Genomic DNA, 19227 nt, shown 5'->3' with positions numbered 1-19227 from the left:
TCCTTTCCCATCAGCCTTCAGGGCCTCTGGCCAGTGACACCCCCTCCCTCTACTGGGCAGGATGGCTCACCTTTCCTGGGCAGATTACACCGCACAATACCAGTCAGCACTGGGGTTCCCAGTCACTGAAGCAGCCCCCCGCAAAGCATCTCTCCGTGGGCAGGCACACTTGCAATAGATCTCCTCACCCAGGTGCTGCTGGGAACTGCAGTCCAGGAACTGGAGGTGTGGTTGTGGGCAGGTGATGGGCAGTGAACAGGTGTGCTGTGTTTGTGCAGGTGATGGCAGTGAACAGGTGTGCTGTGTCTGTGCAGGTGATGGCAGTGAACAGGTGTGCTGTGTCTGTGCAGGTGATGGCAGTGAGCAGGTGTGATGTGTTTGTGCAGGTGATGGCAGTGAACAGGTGTGCTGTGTCTGTGCAGGTGATGGCAGTGAACAGGTGTGCTGTGTCTGTGCAGGTGATGGCAGTGAGCAGGTGTGCTGTGTTTGTGCAGGTGATGGGCAGTGAGCAGGTGTGCTGTGTTTGTGCAGGTGATGGCAGTGAACAGGTGTGCTGTGTCTGTGCAGGTGATGGGCAGTGAGCAGGTGATGGGCAGTGAACAGGTGTGCTGTGTCTGTGCAGGTGATGGCAGTGAACAGGTGTGCTGTGTCTGTGCAGGTGATGGCAGTGAACAAGTGTGCTGTGTTTGTGCAGGTGATGGCAGTGAACAGGTGTGCTGTGTCTGTGCAGGTGATGGCAGTGAACAAGTGTGCTTTGTTTGTGCAGGTGATGGCAGTGAACAGGTGTGCTGTGTCTGTGCAGGTGATGGCAGTGAACAAGTGTGCTGTGTTTGTGCAGGTGATGGCAGTGAACAGGTGTGCTGTGTTTGTGCAGGTGATGGGTAGTGAACAAGTGTGCTGTGTTTGTGCAGGTGATGGCAGTGAACAGGTGTGCTGTGTTTGTGTAGGTGATGGCAGTGAACAAGTGTGCTGTGTTTGTGTAGGTGATGGCAGTGAACAGGTGTGCTGTGTTTGTGTAGGTGATGGCAGTGAACAGGTGTGCTGTGTTTGTGCAGGTGATGGGCAGTGAACAGGTGTGCTGTGTTTGTGCAGGTGACGGGCAGTGAGCTGCTGTGTTCTGATCGCAGGCCATCTGACACGTCCCCATCCTCAGGTAAGGATCGACTTGCACTGTCATCAGACAGAGAGACAGTGTGCAAGGTACAGAATGAGTGTGAGGGTGGGATACATTTGGAGTAAATGGAGGAAAAGTCCAGAGCTACAGCTCTTGGAAGAACATGATTAAGATGGTGCTGCAACTTGGTTTGTGGTGTTTTAGCTGTGCTGTCCTGAGGCTGGCTGATGTCAGTGAGCCTCAGGACCAGCTGGCTCAGAGGGCTCTTTGTTGGGCTCAGCTCTTGGCTCAGCAGGGCTTTGTGATAGTAGGAGTTTTGGTCAGTATTTTATAGATGTAGACAATACTTTATTACTCTGTTCTGTATGTTTATTAGTAATGGCTTTGGCCTAATTCGGCACTGCACACATTGTTAGTTTTTCTCTGCACACAGAGGCTGTTTCTACAGATCTCCATGTGCAGAGTTTCTGTGGGCTGTTTGGCCCATTGAGTGTACTCCTGGTCTGTGAGGGGACCCCACACTTCACTGCCGTATAGGGCAATGGGATGGATTACTTTCAAATATTCACAACCAGTTCCTGTCATCACTCTCCTGTCTCCATGTCCCACTTTCTCCTGTCTCCATGTCCCTCTCCTGTCACTCTCTCTCCTATCTTTTCTCTCAGTTCACTCCCTGAGGCCAGGAGATGTGAGGGTGGTAGCAGCTGTGGGCGACTCTCTTACAGTGAGTAACTGTCAGCCTGTATGTCTGTGTGTCTCCCAGCGTGTCTCTCTGTAAGTCTGTACTGTGTGTCTGTGTGTCTCAGCATGTCTCTCTGTAAGTCTGTACTGTGTGTCTCTCAGCGTGTCTCTCTGTCCTGTGTGTCTGTGTGTCTCTCAGCATGTCTCTCTGTAAGTCTGTACTGTGTGTCTGTGTGTCTCTCTGTAAGTCTGTACTGTGTGTCTGTGTGTCTCTCTGTAAGTGTTTGGTGTGTCTGTGTGTCTCTCTGTAAGTCTGTACTGTGTGTCTGTGTGTCTCTCTGTAAGTCTGTACTGTGTGTCTGTGCGTCTCTCTGTAAGTCTGTACTGTGTGTCTGTGTGTCTCTCTGTAAGTCTGTACTGTGTGTCTGTGTGTCTCTCTGTAAGTGTTTGGTGTGTCTGTGTGTCTCTCTGTAAGTCTGTACTGTGTGTCTCTGTGTCTCTCTGTAAGTCTGTACTGTGTGACTGTGTGTCTCTCTGTAAGTCTGTACTGTGTGTCTGTGTGTCTCTCTGTAAGTCTGTATGGTGTGTCTGTGTGTCTCTCTGTAAGTCTGTACGGTGTGTCTGTGTGTCTCTCTGTAAGTCTGTACTGTGTGACTGTGTGTCTCTCTGTAAGTCTGTACTGTGTGTCTGTGTGTCTCTCTGTAAGTCTGTATGGTGTGTCTGTGTGTCTCTCTGTAAGTCTGTACTGTGTGACTGTGTGTCTCTCTGTAAGTCTGTACTGTGTGACTGTGTGTCTCTCTGTAAGTCTGTACTGTGTGTCTGTGTGTCTCTCTGTAAGTCTGTACTGTGTGACTGTGTGTCTCTCTGTAAGTCTGTACTGTGTGTCTGTGTGTCTCTCTGTAAGTCTGTATGGTGTGTCTGTGTGTCTCTCTGTAAGTCTGTACTGTGTGTCTGTGTGTTTCTCTGTACGTCTCTCTGTAAGTCTGTATGGTGTGTCTGTGTGTCTCTCTGTAAGTCTGTATGTTGTGTCAGTGTGTCTCTCTGTAAGTCTGTACTGTGTGTCTGTGTGTCTCTCTGTAAGTCTGTATGGTGTGTCTGTGTGTCTCTCTGTAAGTCTGTACTGTGTGTCTGTGTGTCTCTCTGTAAGTCTGTACTGTGTTTCTGTGTGTCTCTCTGTAAGTCTGTACTGTGTTTCTGTGTGTCTCTCTGTAAGTCTGTACTGTGTGTCTGTGTGTCTCTCTGTAAGTCTGTACTGTGTGTCTGTGTGTCTCTCTGTAAGTCTGTACTGTGTCTCTGTCCCACAGGCTGGTAATGGTGTTGGAGCTGCACCTAACAACCTACTGGACGTCCTGAAGCAGTACAGGGGTCTGTCCTGGAGGTGAGACAGGGAGGGAGGGAAAGGGGCCAGAGGAGGCAGGTGGGAGACAGAGGGGGGAGGAGAGGGAGATGAAAGAGGGATAGGGAGAGGAGAGAAGGAGGAGGAGAGGGAGATGGGAGATAGAGGGATAGGGAGAGGGGAGAGGGAGGAGGAGAGGGAGAGAGAGAGAGAGGAGTAAGACCAGGAAATGTGGTCACACCTGAGCAGTGTCATTATTCTGTCTGTTTCAGCATTGGAGGAGAAGAGACCCTGAACACTGTCACCACACTGCCCAGTGAGTGACAACTTCTGTCTCTTTCATTAATCTTTCATTTCATTAATCAGATGGTGTGCCAGTCTCTGTGTGTCCGTGTGTCAGTCAGATGGTGTGCCAGTCTCTGTGTGTCAGTGTGTCAGTCAGGCGGTGTGCCAGTCTCTGTGTGTCAGTGTGTCAGACAGGCGGTGTGCCAGTCTCTGTGTGTCAGTCAGGCGGTGTGCCAATCTCTGTGTGTCAGTGTGTCAGTCAGATGGTGTGCCAGTCTCTGTGTGTCAGTGTGTCAGTCAGGCGGTGTGCCAGTCTCTGTGTGTCAGTGTGTCAGTCAGGCGGTGTGCCAATCTCTGTGTGTCCGTGTGTCAGTCAGATGGTGTGCCAGTCTCTGTGTGTCAGTGTGTCAGTCAGGCGGTGTGCCAGTCTCTGTGTGTCAGTGTGTCAGTCAGGCAGTGTGCCAGTCTCTGTGTCAGTGTGTCAGTCAGGCGGTGTGCCAGTCTCTGTGTGTCAGTGTGTCAGTCAGGCAGTGTGCCAGTCTCTGTGTCAGTGTGTCAGTCAGGCGGTGTGCCAGTCTCTGTGTGTCAGTGTGTCAGTCAGGCGGTGTGCCAGTCTCTGTGATTGAGTGCTTCAGCTGGTCAGTCCTGATGTCAGTGTCCATGTGCCTGTCCAGATATACTGCGGAATTTCAGCCACTCTTTGACTGGTTTCTCAGTGGGCACTGGAGATGCCAGCTCACCCAATGCCTTCTTCAATCAGGCAGTGCCTGGGGCCAATAGTGAGTGAGTACTCTGATCTCTCTCAGTACTCCCAGTCTCTCCCAGTCCTCTCCTGTCTCCCAGTCTCTCCCTGCCCTTTACTCTCCCAATCCTCCCAGTCCTCTACTGTCTCCCAGTCTCTCCCTGTCCTGTACTCTCCCAGTCCTCCCAGTCCTCCCAGTCTCTCCCTGTCTTGTATTCTCCCAGTCCCCCCAGTCTCTCCTCTGTCCTCTACTGTCTGTCACTTTGTCCCATGTCTGTTTTGACATGCCTGTTTCTGCAGTGACATGCCTGCTCAAGTGCGCACTCTGGTGGACATGATGAAACAGGACACGGTAAGACTTCAAGCACAGTTAGCTCTCATTCGGGCACAGACACCAACACCGATGTGCTCACACCCCCACGTGCACTCCCACACTCCTGTACTCTGGTACACTGCAATATCCACTGCTGGGGAGTGAACCAAGCAGGGGCCCGCTGCTGCACAGATAAGCCCAAGAGCAGCTGAGGAGAGAGGCAGAGCAGCAGCGAATGGGCAAGCTGACACGAGACGGGTCTCAGCTCGGAGCTCTCCCACTCTGGCGCGGCCTGGGTCTTGGGACAGCCTTGGGACCTGATATCTCTCAGTTTGGGACAGCCCTGAGCTCTGATACAGTTCAGGAGAAAATGCAACTAACTACATCTTACTGATGGTACCATGGGAATAGGAGCACAGTGTGGCCATCTGGTGGTCAGTATGGGGAATTAAAAACTTGTCTCATTACCGTTACCTTATTCTCCCTCTCTTGTCTTCACAGCGTATTGAGTTTCAGAGCGACTGGAAAGTAATAACTATGTTTGTGGGAGGAAATGACTTATGTGACTTCTGCACTGATTCTGTAAGTACAGATTGTGACACGACTCTCTGTTTCCTACACTAGACAGGGGACAGGGCTGGGACAGTGTTGGTCCTGGGTAGGGAAACTCTGTACAGAGGACAGGGGACAGGGCTGGGACAGTGTTGGTCCTGGGTAGGGAAACTCTGTACAGAGGACAGGGGACAGTGTTGGTCCTGGGTAGGGAAACTCTGTACAGAGGACAGGGGACAGTGTTGGTCCTGGGTAGAGAAACTCTGTACAGGGGACAGGGGACAGGGCTGGGACAGTGTTGGTCCTGGATAGGGAAACTCTGTACAGAGGACAGGGTTGGTCCTGGGTAGGGAAACTCTGTACAGAGGACAGGGGACAGGGCTGGGACAGTGTTGGTCCTGGGTAGAGAAACTCTGTACAGAGGACAGGGGACAGGGCTGGGACAGTGTTGGTCCTGGGTAGAGAAACTCTGTACAGAGGACAGGGGACAGGGCTGGGACAGTGTTGGTCCTGGGTAGGGAAACTCTGTACAGAAGACAGGGGACAGGGCTGGGACAGTGTTGGTCCTGGGTAGGGAAACTCTGTACAGAGGACAGGGGACAGGGCTGGGACAGTGTTGGTCCTGGGTAGGGAAACTCTGTACAGAAGACAGGGGACAGGGCTGGGACAGTGTTGGTCCTGGGTAGAGAAACTCTGTACAGAGGACAGGGGACAGGGCTGGGACAGTGTTGGTCCTGGGTAGGGAAACTCTGTACAGAGGACAGGGGACAGGGCTGGGACAGGGTTGGTCTTGGGTTAGGAATCTCTTTAACAGGAAACTCAATGTTCTCTCCTCTCTGGTGCTGCAGGTTTATTTTTCAGCAGTGAATTTCAAAGCTCGACTCCAGCAGGCTCTGGACATCCTACACAAAGAGGTACAACTCTGCTGACCACTCCCTGGACTGAAACTCTTGCAGTATTGTACCTGTCTCTATGTGTCATATTCTTTTTCTGCGTAGTACTTGTCTGTCTTTAACTGTGGTGCCTGTGTGTTACTGTGATATACCTGTCTGTCACTCAGTGTAGTACCTGTCTGTCTCTCAGCACAGTACCTGTGTGTCTGTCAGTGATGCTGCCGTCTGTCTCCCAGCACAGTACCTGTGTATCTGTCAGTGATGCTCCTGTCTGTCTCTCAGTGTAGTACCTGTCTGTCTCTCAGCACAGTACCTGTGTGTCTGTCAGTGATGCTCCTGTCTGTCTCTCAGTGTAGTACCTGTCTGTCTCTCAGCACAGTACCTGTGTGTCTGTCAGTGATGCTCCTGTCTGTCTTCCAGCACAGTTCCTGTGTGTCTGTCAGTGATGCTCCTGTCTGTCTCCCAGCACAGTACCTGTGTATCTGTCAGTGATGTTCCTGTCTGTCTCTCAGTGTAGTACCTGTCTGTCTCTCAGCACAGTACCTGTGTGTCTGTCAGTGATGCTCCTGTCTGTCTCCCAGCACAGTTCCTGTGTGTCTGTCAGTGATGCTCCTGTCTGTCTCTCAGCTCAGTACCTGTGTGTCTGTCAGTGATGCTCCTGTCTGTCTCTCAGTGTAGTACCTGTCTGTCTCTCAGCACAGTACCTGTGTGTCTGTCAGTGATGCTCCTGTCTGTCTCCCAGCACAGTTCCTGTGTGTCTGTCAGTGATGCTCCTGTCTGTCTCTCAGCACAGTACCTGTGTGTCTCCTGCCAGGTGCCCCGAGTGTTTGTGAACCTGGTGGAGCCCCTGTACATCATCCCTCTGCGGAAACTGCACCAGGACACCTCTCTGGGCTGCCCCACATCACTCGTCAAGTAATTGACTAAGCGATGAACTCTGATTATGCTGCTCTGGTCAATAAAGCCAATCCCAGCACATTTCTGACAAGGCCCTCCCCACCTGTCCTGCATTAACTTGGTCTCTCCCCCCCAGACTGCTGTGTCGCTGTGTGCTGTCACCGAAGGAGGGCTCAAGGGAACTTCAGACATTGATTGACACGAACAGAGCCTATCAGGTGAGAGTTCCTCTGCAGCTGAGCCACAGTTGGCCAATCAGGTACTAGACGTGGGAGACCAAGTGAAAACACATCCAATCAGGGAATGCACACAGTGGGTGTGGAGAGTCTCAAGCTGCTCAAACTGTAATTGATTGGTATGAGTGCACCACATCCTGACCCTTGCAAGGGCTTTAAAGATGACTGTTGAGCACATGTCCGGGGTGGGCGGCTGAATCTGGAGCCTGGGCAGTGTGGGAGTCCCGGGTGTGTGACCTGCGCCCTGTGTTGCCGTGGCAGCGGGCGGCGCAGGAGCTGGTGGACTCTGGGCGCTACGACGCGCGCGATGACTTCACCGTGGTGCTGCAGCCCTTCTTCAGGCAGCTGGAGCTCCCCCTGCTGGAGGTGAGGTCTCCGTCCTCCTGGTGCTCCTCGAGCTGCTCTCTCCACCCCTTCTCACCACCTCCCTCTCCCCTGTTTCTCCTCAACCTCCCTGCTCTCCTCCTGTGTCCCGTCTCTCAGTCTTTCACTCTCCTCCACTGTGCACCTGTCTGAATTCAACCCAAGTCAAATCTTATCTATCTATCTACAATCTACAGACATTTACAATAAAGATACATCATAAGACATTTACATACAAACATATGGAGCATTATCGAGAGACAGGCTCACTGTTCCTCAGGCTGTGACAGGAGATCACATACTGGGCTGCCAGTTCCACTGAGTTCCCTCCTCCCTCTCCCAGTAGGATTGGGAGTTGTTGTGATTCTGGCAGGTGTGGGAATTCTGGGATTAGATTTGTAAATTTGGGGAAGACTGTTTGTCACAGTGCAGTAGGAAGTGCACCTCTGTCTCTGTTTCTCTCTGCTGACAGTAGAGTCTCTCCTTATTCTCTCTCTCCTTGACCTCTCTTTCTCCCTGTGAGTCCAGAATCCAGCCTGTCTCTCCCTCTCGGGACGTGTCCGTCTTTCTGTTTGCGGTTTGCTAATTCTGTCCCCCTGTCTCCCTGCCTGTCCAGGATGGACGCCCTGACCGCGCCTTCTTCACGCCAGACTGTTTCCACCTCAGTCAGAGAACACACGCCATCATGGCCCGAGCACTCTGGAACAACATGGTGAGACACAGACACACTGGTGCACTGAAGTACAGACACACTGACCTGACCTGCTGGTGTACAGACACACTGACCTGACCTGCTGGTGTACAGACACACTGACCTGCTGGTGTACAGACACACTGACCTGACCTGCTGGTGTACAGACACACTGACCTGACCTGCTGGTGTTCAGACACACTGACCTGACCTGCTGGTGTACAGACACACTGACCTGCTGGTGTACAGACACACTGACCTGACCTGCTGGTGTACAGACACTGACCTGACCTGCTGGTGTACAGACACACTGACCTGCTGGTGTACAGACACACTGACCTGACCTGCTGGTGTTCAGACACACTGACCTGCTGGTGTACAGACACTCTGACCTGCTGGTGTACAGACACACTGACCTGACCTGCTGGTGTACAGGCACACTGACCTGCTGGTGTACAGACACACTGACCTGACCTGCTGCTGTACAGACACACTGACCTGACCTGCTGGTGTTCAGACACTCTGACCTGCTGGTGTACAGACACACTGACCTGACCTGCTGGTGTTCAGACACACTGACCTGCTGGTGTACAGACACACTGACCTGACCTGCTGGTGTTCAGACACACTGACCTGCTGGTGTACAGACACACTGACCTGACCTGCTGGTGTTCAGACACACTGACCTGCTGGTGTACAGACACACTGACCTGACCTGCTGCTGTACAGACACACTGACCTGACCTGCTGGTGTTCAGACACTCTGACCTGCTGGTGTACAGACACACTGACCTGACCTGCTGGTGTTCAGACACACTGACCTGCTGGTGTACAGGCACTCTGACCTGCTGGTGTACAGACACTCTGATGTGCTGGTGTACAGACACTCTGACCTGCTGGTGTACAGACACACTGACCTGCTGGTGTACAGACACTCTGACCTGCTGGTGTACAGACACACTGACCTGCTGGTGTACAGACACTCTGACCTGCTGGTGTACAGACACACTGACCTGCTGGTGTACAGACACACTGACCTGCTGGTGTACAGACAGAATGACGTACTGGTGTACAGACACACTGACATGCTGGTGTACAGACAGAATGACATGCTGGTGTACAGGCACACTGACCTGCTGGTGTACAGACAAAATGACGTATTGGTGTACGGACAAACTGATGTGCTGGTGTACAAACACTCTGACGTGCTGGTGTACAGACACTCTGACCTGCTGGTGTACAGACACTCTGACCTGCTGGTGTACAGGCACACTGACCTGCTGGTGTACAGACACTCTGACGTGCTGGTGTACAGACACTCTGACCTGCTGGTGTACAGACACTCTGACGTGCTGGTGTACAGACACTCTGACCTGCTGGTGTACAGACACACTGACCTGCTGGTGTACAGACACACTGAAGCACTGAAGTACAGGCACACTGACGTGCTGGTGTACAGGCACACTGACGTGCTGGTGTACAAGCACTCTGACGTGCTGGTGTAATCACACTCTGACGTGCTGGTGTACAGGCACACTGACGTGCTGGTGTACAGACACTCTGACCTGCTGGTGTACAGACACACTGACCTGCTGGTGTACAGACACACTGAAGCACTGAAGTACAGGCACACTGACGTGCTGGTGTACAGGCACACTGACGTGCTGGTGTACAAGCACTCTGACGTGCTGGTGTAATCACACTCTGACGTGCTGGTGTACAAGCACTCTGACGTGCTGGTGTACAGGCACACTGACGTGCTGGTGTACAAGCACACTGAAGCACTGAAGTACAGGCACACTGACGTGCTGGTGTACAGGCACACTGACCTGCTGGTGTACAAGCACTCTGACGTGCTGGTGTAATCACACTCTGACGTGCTGGTGTACAAGCACTCTGACGTGCTGGTGTAATCACACTCTGACGTGCTGGTGTACAAGCACTCTGACCTGCTGGTGTACGGACACTCTGATGTGCTGGTGTACAGGCACTCTGACCTGCTGGTGTACAGGCACTCTGACCTGCTGGTGTACGGACACTCTGATGTGCTGGTGTACAGACACACTGACCTGCTGGTGTACAGGCACACTGACGTGCTGGTGTACAGACACTCTGACCTGCTGGTGTACAGACACACTGACCTGCTGGTGTACAGACACTCTGACCTGCTGGTGTACAGACACTCTGACCTGCTGGTGTACAGACACACTGACCTGCTGGTGTACAGACACACTGACGTGCTGGTGTACAGACACTCTGACCTGCTGGTGTACAGACACACTGACCTGCTGGTGTACAGACACTCTGACCTGCTGGTGTACAGACACTCTGACCTGCTGGTGTACAGGCACTCTGACCTGCTGGTGTACAGACACTCTGACCTGCTGGTGTACAGGCACACTGACCTGCTGGTGTACAAGCACTCTGATGTGCTGGTGTAATCACACTCTGACGTGCTGGTGTACAAGCACTCTGACGTGCTGGTGTACAGACACTCTGACCTGCTGGTGTACAGGCACACTGACCTGCTGGTGTACAGACACTCTGACCTGACCTGCTGGTGTACAGACACACTGACGTACTGGTGTACAGACACACTGACCTGACCTGCTGGTGTACAGGCACACTGACGTGCTGGTGTAATCACACTCTGACGTGCTGGTGTAATCACACACTGCCACATTGTCTTGCTGGCAGTTTTACAGTGGCTGTACGTGCCTGTCAGGGCCATGGTTGCCTGTTAGTTCTTTATCTCTGCCCTTCAGCTGCCTGTCTCTCTTTCCCAAAGCTGGAGCCCCTGGGCAGCAAGACCTCCTCCCAGAACTTCTCCACATCTGTGGTTCTGCACTGCCCCTCCCAGGTGAGTGACAACAGCACTGCTGGAGTCCCCTGGGCTGACACTTCAACGCGATTTACACAGACAAGACACTGGATAGGACTTCCACACAACACACACTCTGAGAGCAGTTTCCCACAGCACATACAAACTATAAAATAGGTATACTCTCTGTGTGTATGGGCTATGTAGGATCTAGTGCAGTTCAACATTCCTGTTACAACAGGAGCTACAGTCCCAGTACAGTAGAACAGTCCTGTTACAATAGGAGCTACAGTCCCAGTACAGTAGAACAGTCCTGTTACAATAGGAGCTACAGTCCCAGTACAGTAGATCAGTCCTGTTACAATAGGAGCTACAGTCCCAGTACAGTAGAACAGTCCTGTTACAATAGGAGCTACAGTCCCAGTACAGCAAGAGTGTTGTAAGCTGTATAGAATTCTATCTTCTTGTTGTTGGTTTAGATTGTGCCTTTCTTGAGGACTTATCAGAACAGCAATTACACCTATCCTGGCCCTCCCCCAACACAGCCACCTATCAAGGTAAGAAAGCTGGCTGACGTTTCAACTCTGCTACAACCGCTGTTTAACCACCCTGACACTCAGATCAGTGAATCTGTTCTCACAGAACTGGGGTAGTGACCTCGCCTGCACTGGCCTCGCACCCTCGGACTCAGTACCCACATCAGGTGAGGCAAGGAGGCAGTGTGGGCTAGTGGTTAGAGCTGAGGCACTGGGAGAGAGAGAGAGAGGCAGTGTGGGCTAGTGGTTAGAGCTGAGGCACTGGGAGAGAGAGAGAGAGGCAGTGTGGGCTAGTGGTTAGAGCTGAGGCACTGGGAGAGAGAGAGAGAGGCAGTGTGGGCTAGTGGTTAGAGCTGAGGCACTGGGAGAGAGAGGGAGGCAGTGTGGGCTAGTGGTGAGAGCTGAGGCACTGGGAGAGAGAGGGAGGCAGTGTGGGCTAGTGGTGATAGCTGAGGCACTGGGAGAGAGAGAGAGAGGCAGTGTGGGCTAGTGGTTAGAGCTGAGGCACTGGGAGAGAGAGAGAGAGGCAGTGTGGGCTAGTGGTTAGAGCTGAGGCACTGGGAGAGAGAGAGAGAGGCAGTGTGGGCTAGTGGTTAGAGCTGAGGCACTGGGAGAGAGAGAGGCAGTGTGGGCTAGTGGTTAGAGCTGAGGCACTGGGAGAGAGGGAGGCAGTGTGGGCTAGGGGTTAGAGCTGAGGCACTGGGAGAGAGAGAGGCAGTGTGGGCTAGTGGTTAGAGCTGAGGCATTGGGAGAGAGAGGGAGAGAGGCAGTGTGGGCTAGTGGTGAGAGCTGAGGCACTGGGAGAGAGAGAGAGGCAGTGTGGGCTAGTGGTTAGAGCTGAGGCACTGGGAGAGAGAGGGAGAGGCAGTGTGGGCTAGTGGTGAGAGCTGAGGCACTGGGAGAGAGAGAGAGAGGCAGTGTGGGCTAGTGGTTAGAGCTGAGGCACTGGGAGAGAGAGAGGCAGTGTGGGCTAGTGGTTAGAGCTGAGGCACTGGGAGAGAGAGAGAGAGGCAGTGTGGGCTAGTGGTTAGAGCTGAGGCACTTGGAGGGGAGGCAATATGGTCAGTTTTGGGATACAGTGTGATATCAGTCTCTCTCAGTTCACAGGCTACGTCCAGGAGATGTGAAGGTAGTAGCTGCACTCGGAGACTCTCTCTCTGTGAGTATGTCTGTCTCCTCTCTCACTGGACTCCTCTCTGTGCCTCTCTTTCGTGTCCTTCCCATTTCTTATATACCTCTCTGACAAGGTGACAGATCACACTATTAATATTATTATTATTATTATTATTATTATTATGGCTCACTGTCTGTTCCTCAGATCATACCCTAATCTATAATTAACTCTGTGTGTGTCTGTCTCTGTATGCACGTCTCGTTCCAGGCAGGGTTTGGAGCTAAGGCGACCAGCATCCTCAACCTGCGGACGGAGTGGAGAGGACGGTCCTGGAGGTGAGGGGTCAGGCGTCAAAGGTCACTCGCAGTCGGACATGTACACCTCGTCCTGGACAGAGAAAGGGCTTTCAGGGATCTTAATTGTAGAATAAACCAATTTCAGGCTTAACCGCTTATAACAGGGCAACTGGGACTGGTCTGTAGAAACCACCAGGGGGTGGCGCTGCAACTGAATACTTTCCTCCCGATCTCACGAGGAAGTTAGGGAACTGGCTGCCCCTGGGGACACCCTCTCCCCGTACAAACACTCACTGGGGAGACAGACGAGTCTGACCAGACCCTCACGGTCACTCAGGACAGTGAGATTGTGTGTCCTCAGGGTGAGACCTCTGGGGAAACCTTCTCCAATGCTGCTCTGTTGGGGGTGAAAGTGAGGTTACGACTATTCCTATTGGGTAGCAGCCTAGTAGGGCGCGAGTTTGGCCAAGCAGAATCGACTGGGTGAGGAACTTCCGCTGCTACTGGACTCCACCAGGGAGCTCATCACACAGATAGAAGGGCGACTACAGGGGAGGAAAGGGAGTGTGACATCGGGGTGTTGAATCTCCCTGATCGGGCTGGGTTTGTGTGCAGATCCCCCTGCTGTGCTGCAATCAGACCCACTGACTAGACCTGCTGACAGACCCTGTGTGCTCTGGCTGTAGTGACTGGGACCTGAGTGTGTGTTTGTGTCTCTGCAGTATCGGGGGAGATGAGAGCCTGGAGAAAGTCACCACTCTGCCCAGTGAGTGCCACCCTCACCTCTCACCTCTGACCCTTCACCTCTCTCCTATGCCCCTTGTCCACTGCAATCCAGCTCTCGGTCATTTGTGGATCTTTATTTGGTGTTTTAGTTGAACTGTCCATGTGGAGTTCTCAACCTTCCCCTCTCTCCCGTCCTGCTCTCCCAGATATCCTGCGCAAGTTCAGCTCCTCTCTCTACGGCTTCTCGCTGGGTAGAGGAACAGCCAACAGCCGCTTCAACATGGCAGTGAGCGGCGCCAAGGCTGCGTGAGTCTCCCAGACTTCCTGTCGGTCTCTGTGTCTCTGTGTGGGCAAGGCTGTACGAACACAAGACATGTCACAGACAAGAGGAGCCGTTCGGCTCCGCCAGCTCATCTGGCGGTGTGTTTGAGAATTTTGAATACTTGTATCAGTCTCCTCATTGTCTCCTCTGTTCAAGACTGAAGAGATTCAGTTCCTTGAGCCTGTCAGTGTAGGACAGCCACTTAATACTTGTATCAGATCTCCTCACAGTCTACTCTGTTCAAGACTGAAGAGTCTCGCTGAGTGAGTGGGACTGTAGGCTTGTCTATCCTTCTGCTATATCCTCACTGTGTCTGTCTCTCTGCAGTGATATTCCACAGCAGGTACAGAAACTCATCCAGGCCATGAAGGACAACAAGGTAAGTCACCGTGTCCTGACTCTTCCCTCAGACCTGTGTCTCACACTGTCTTCATTTAAAATTCTTTGAAAAAGCTTTATTGGTGTGACCAATGAACATTTTGCAAAACATTTAAGACTTTAACAGCAATAAAATAATATCATCATTAGACAGACTCCCTGTCTGTTCCCCAGGCTGGGACAGATCACACACTGTATTATTATTATTGAGAGTCAAGCTCACTGTCTGTTCCTCAGGCTGGGACAGGAGATCACACACTGTATTATTACTATTGAGAGACAGGCTCACTGTCTGTTCCTCAGGCTGGGACAGGAGATCACACACTGTATTATTACTATTGAGAGACAGGCTCACTGTCTGTTCCTCAGGCTGGGACAGGAGATCACACACTGTATTATTACTATTGAGAGACAGGCTCACTGTCTGTTCCTCAGGCTGGGACAGGAGATCACACACTGTATTATTACTATTGAGAGACAGGCTCACTGTCTGTTCCTCAGGCTGGGACAGGAGATCACACACTGTATTATTACTATTATTATTATTATTATTATTATTATTATTATTATTATTATTATTATTATTATTATTATTATTGAGAGACAGGTTCACTGTCTGTTACTCAGGCTGGGACAGGAGATAACACACTGTATTATCATTATTGAGAGACAGGCTCACTGATAATCTAATCACTTCACCTAATCACTTGAGGTTAACTCTATTGAGTTTCCTCCTCCAGTAGAATTGGGAGCTGCACTGATTCTGGCAGGTGAGGAAATTTTGGGAGGAATGTTTATTGTGGAGGAATGTTTATTTAATCTCAGAGTATTTCTCACATTGCATCTGAAAGTGCATCTCAGTCTCCGTTTCTCCCCGCTGGCAGTGGGAGCACAGCCTGTCCTCTCTGGGCAGCCAGGTCTGCGTGTGTCGCCCAGTTTCTATGGCCAGGCTGTGGTCACTGGGCATGTCTTCTGTGGACAACCAGGTTTGTCTGTATCCTGGTTTCTGTCTAGACTGTGGTGCCTGTCCTCTCTGGACTGTGTCCAGTGTCCATGGTCAGGCTTTGGTCACTGAGCCTGTCCTCTCTGGACAGCCAGATTGGTCTGTGTCACCCAGTTTCTCAGATTCAGGCTCACAGTGCTTTGTCGCCATTAACAATTGCAGTTGGAATATTATTGTAATTCCTATCCCTGTCTCTCCCAGGAGGTGGATTTCCAGAATGACTGGAAGATGGTGACTCTCTTCATTGGGGGGAATGACCTGTGTCAGTACTGCCTGGACCGGGTGAGGGCCAGTCTGCAGAGAACAGAGCCAGAAGGTTACGTGTAGAGAATTGTGTAGCAGGTGAATTCAAAGATGCTGCACTTAGGTGTTATAAGCTGTAACAGGATGAGCAGGAGTTATAGTGTAATATTTTCAATAAGCATGACAGGAACAGAGGGTGTTCTGGGTTCACGAAGGTGTTCCAGGTACATGACGGTGATCCAATTGAAGGACTAGGTGAACATGTATTGTTCTAGGTGTACGAGGGCGTTTCCAGTACACAAGGATGTTCCAAGGGCATGAGGGTTCCAGGTGTACAGTAGGAGGTGTTCCAGGTGTACGAGGGTGTTCCAGGTGTAAAAAGGGTGTTCCAGGTGTACAGTAGGGGGTGTTCCAGGTGTACAGTAGGAGGTGTTCCAGGTGTAAAAAGGGTGTTCCAGATGTATGAGGGTGTTCCAGGTGTACAGTAGGTGTTCCAGGTGTACGAGGGTGTTCCAGGTGTAAAAAGGGTGTTCTAGGTGTACGAGGGTGTTCCAGGTGTACAGTAGGTGTTCCAGGTGTACGAGGGTGTTCCAGGTGTACAGTAGGAGGTGTTCCAGGTGTAAAAAAGGGTGTTCTAGGTGTACAGTAGGAGGTGTTCCAGGTGTACAGTAGGAGGTGTTCTAGGTGTACGAGGGTGTTCCAGGTGTACAGTAGGAGGTGTTCCAGGTGTACGAGGGTGTTCCAGGTGTACGAGGGTGCTCCAAGTGTACAGTAGGAGGTGTTCCAGGTGTAAAAAGGGTGTTCTAGGTGTACGAGGGTGTTCCAGGTGTACAGTAGGGGGTGTTCCAGGTGTACAGTAGGAGGTGTTCCAGGTGTACGAGGGTGTTCCAGGTGTACAGTAGGGGGTGTTCCAGGTGTACAGTAGGAGGTGTTCCAGGTGTAAAAAGGGTGTTCTAGGTGTACGAGGGTGTTCCAGGTGTACAGTAGGTGTTCCAGGTGTACGAGGGTGTTCCAGGTGTACAGTAGGAGGTGTTCCAGGTGTACGAGGGTGTTCCAGGTGTACGAGGGTGTTCCAGGTGTACAGTAGGTGTTCCAGGTGTACGAGGGTGTTCCAGGTGTACAGTAGGAGGTGTTCCAGGTGTACAGTAGGAGGTGTTCCAGGTGTAAAAAGGGTGTTCTAGGTGTACGAGGGTGTTCCAGGTGTACAGTAGGTGTTCCAGGTGTACGAGGGTGTTCCAGGTGTACAGTAGGAGGTGTTCCAGGTGTACGAGGGTGTTCCAGGTGTACGAGGGTGTTCCAGGTGTACAGTAGGAGGTGTTCCAGGTGTACGAGGGTGTTCCAGGTGTAAAGTAGGAGGTGTTCCAGGTGTACGAGGGTGTTCTAGGTGTACGAGGATGTTCCAGGTGTACAGTAGGAGGTGTTCCAGGTGTACGAGGGTGTTCTAGGTGTACAGTAGGGGGTGTTCCAGGTGTACGAGGGTGTTCCAGGTGTACGAGGGTGTTCCAGGTGTACAGTAGGAGGTGTTCCAGGTGTACGAGGGTGTTCCAGGTGTACGAGGGTGTTCCAGGTGTACAGTAGGAGGTGTTCCAGGTGTACGAGGGTGTTCCAGGTGTACAGTAGGAGGTGTTCCAGGTGTACAGTAGGGGGTGTTCCAGGTGTACAGTAGGAGGTGTTCCAGGTGTACGAGGGTGTTCCAGGTGTACAGTAGGAGGTGTTCCAGGTGTACGAGGGTGTTCCAGGTGTACAGTAGGAGGTGTTCCAGGTGTACGAGGGTGTTCTAGGTGTACGAGGGTGTTCCAGGTGTACAGTAGGAGGTGTTCCAGGTGTAAAAAGGGTGTTCTAGGTGTACGAGGGTGTTCCAGGTGTACAGTAGGAGGTGTTCCAGGTGTACGAGGGTGTTCCAGGTGTACAGTAGGAGGTGTTCCAGGTGTACGAGGGTGTTCCAGGTGTACAGTAGGGGGTGTTCCAGGTGTACAGTAGGAGGTGTTCCAGGTGTACAGTAGGAGGTGTTCCAGGTGTACGAGGGTGTTCCAGGTGTACAGTAGGAGGTGTTCCAGGTGTACGAGGGTGTTCCAGGTGTACAGTAGGGGGTGTTCCAGGTGTACAGTAGGAGGTGTTCCAGGTGTACAGTAGGAGGTGTTCCAGGTGTACGAGGGTGTTCCAGGTGTACAGTAGGAGGTGTTCCAGGTGTACGAGGGTGTTCCAGGTGTACAGTAGGAGGTGTTCCAGGTGTACAGTAGGTGTTCCAGGTGTACAGTAGGGGGTGTTCCAGGTGTACAGTAGGAGGTGTTCCAGGTGTACAGTAGGTGTTCCAGGTGTACAGTAGGGGGTGTTCCAGGTGTACAGTACGAGGTGTTCCAGGTGTACAGTAGGTGTTCCAGGTGTACAGTAGGGGGTGTTCCAGGTGTACAGTAGGTGTTCCAGGTGTACAGTAGGGGGTGTTCCAGGTGTACAGTACGAGGTGTTCCAGGTGTACAGTAGGTGTTCCAGGTGTACAGTAGGAGGTGTTCCAGGTGTACAGTAGGTGTTCCAGGTGTACAGTAGGGGGTGTTCCAGGTGTACAGTACGAGGTGTTCCAGGTGTACGAGGGTGTTCCAGGTGTACAGTAGGGGGGTGTTCCAGGTGTACAGTAGGAGGTGTTCCAGGTGTACGAGGGTGTTCCAGGTGTACGAGGGTGTTTCAGGTGTACGAGGGTGTTCCAGGTGTAAGAGGGTGTTCCAGGAGCATGAGGGCGGACCAGGTGTAGGAGGGGGAAGAGGGTGCTGTGCAGACTATATTGTGACAGTGTTGCTCTCTTTGTCTCCCTGGGCAGGAGACTTTGTCAGTACAGAACTACACCAGACACCTGAGAGACAGCCTGGACCTGCTGTACCGGGAGGTGAGAGTCAGCTCATCCAGACCTGTTCAGACATAGTCAGCATCCTGAAACCTGCACCCTGCCTTCAATAGCCCTTTCTCCTGCCTGCCTTCCTCCTCATCTGCTTCTCCCACCTCCCTCTCCTGTGTGTCCAGGTGCCACGGGTGTTTGTCAATGTCCTGGAGATCCTGCAGATTGAGGGGTTGCGGAGAATCAGGAGCGACACCCTGGGCTGTTCTCTGCTGCAGAGGTGCGTCTGTTATGCTCAGTTATGTACAGCTGTGCCCCATTTGGGTTTTGAACCTGCAGGCATTCAGAGTGTTCAGAGTGATGCCTTTGCTCTACACTGGACTCTCTGTCTGCTGGCTTGTCTGTCTGACTGTGTCTGATTGACCTGTCTGATTGACTGTGTGTCCATATCACTGTTTATACTGTATGTCTTCTGGACTGTCTATATTTGTGCCTGATAGTCTTTGTCCCTCCAGGAACTCCTGTCCATGTTAGTCTTTGTCTCTCCAGGAACTCCTGTCCATGTTTCCTGATACCAGGTGAAAACTCCCTGGAGCTGACTGAGATCAAGAGGATCAACCAAGAGTACCAGGTCAGTGAGGGGCATGCCGGGTCACAACATATGACTTCTTGTATATCAGTGTGTACTGGTGTGTTAGTGTGACTTAGCGAGTATTGGAGTGTGTAGGTGTGACTCAGTGTGTATCAGAGTTTGTTTGTGTGTATGGGTGTGTAGTGGAGTTTTTCTTTGTGACTCAGTGTGTACTGGTATGTATCAGAGTTTATTAGTGTGACTCGGCGTATATTGGAGTGCATGGG

General features: G+C 51.9%; 1 protein-coding gene across 1 annotated transcript in view; it reads left to right on the top strand.

Moving 5' to 3' along the window:
* plb1 (phospholipase B1) overlaps window positions 1–19227 on the top strand; it is a 42363-nt gene that overhangs the window by 15291 nt on the left and 7845 nt on the right. The window contains exons 17-40 of the mRNA XM_088625975.1: window positions 1093–1153; window positions 1780–1838; window positions 3100–3173; window positions 3404–3447; window positions 4091–4199; window positions 4459–4510; window positions 4973–5053; window positions 5872–5937; window positions 6731–6831; window positions 6950–7031; window positions 7311–7415; window positions 8029–8124; window positions 10892–10963; window positions 11404–11481; window positions 11567–11627; window positions 12561–12619; window positions 12842–12909; window positions 13593–13636; window positions 13803–13902; window positions 14246–14297; window positions 15501–15581; window positions 18355–18420; window positions 18555–18649; window positions 18919–19000. Coding sequence (XP_088482101.1) covers window positions 1093–1153; window positions 1780–1838; window positions 3100–3173; window positions 3404–3447; window positions 4091–4199; window positions 4459–4510; window positions 4973–5053; window positions 5872–5937; window positions 6731–6831; window positions 6950–7031; window positions 7311–7415; window positions 8029–8124; window positions 10892–10963; window positions 11404–11481; window positions 11567–11627; window positions 12561–12619; window positions 12842–12909; window positions 13593–13636; window positions 13803–13902; window positions 14246–14297; window positions 15501–15581; window positions 18355–18420; window positions 18555–18649; window positions 18919–19000 — 1788 coding nt within the window. The remainder of the gene's footprint in view (window positions 1–1092; window positions 1154–1779; window positions 1839–3099; window positions 3174–3403; window positions 3448–4090; window positions 4200–4458; window positions 4511–4972; window positions 5054–5871; window positions 5938–6730; window positions 6832–6949; window positions 7032–7310; window positions 7416–8028; window positions 8125–10891; window positions 10964–11403; window positions 11482–11566; window positions 11628–12560; window positions 12620–12841; window positions 12910–13592; window positions 13637–13802; window positions 13903–14245; window positions 14298–15500; window positions 15582–18354; window positions 18421–18554; window positions 18650–18918; window positions 19001–19227) is intronic.

This window comes from Lepisosteus platostomus, chromosome 3, assembly GCF_059453375.1.
Source record: "Lepisosteus platostomus isolate fLepPlt1 chromosome 3, fLepPlt1.hap1, whole genome shotgun sequence".
In the NCBI taxonomy this organism is placed as follows: Eukaryota; Metazoa; Chordata; class Actinopteri; order Semionotiformes; family Lepisosteidae; genus Lepisosteus; species Lepisosteus platostomus.
This window is presented reverse-complemented; position numbering and strand designations above follow the sequence as displayed.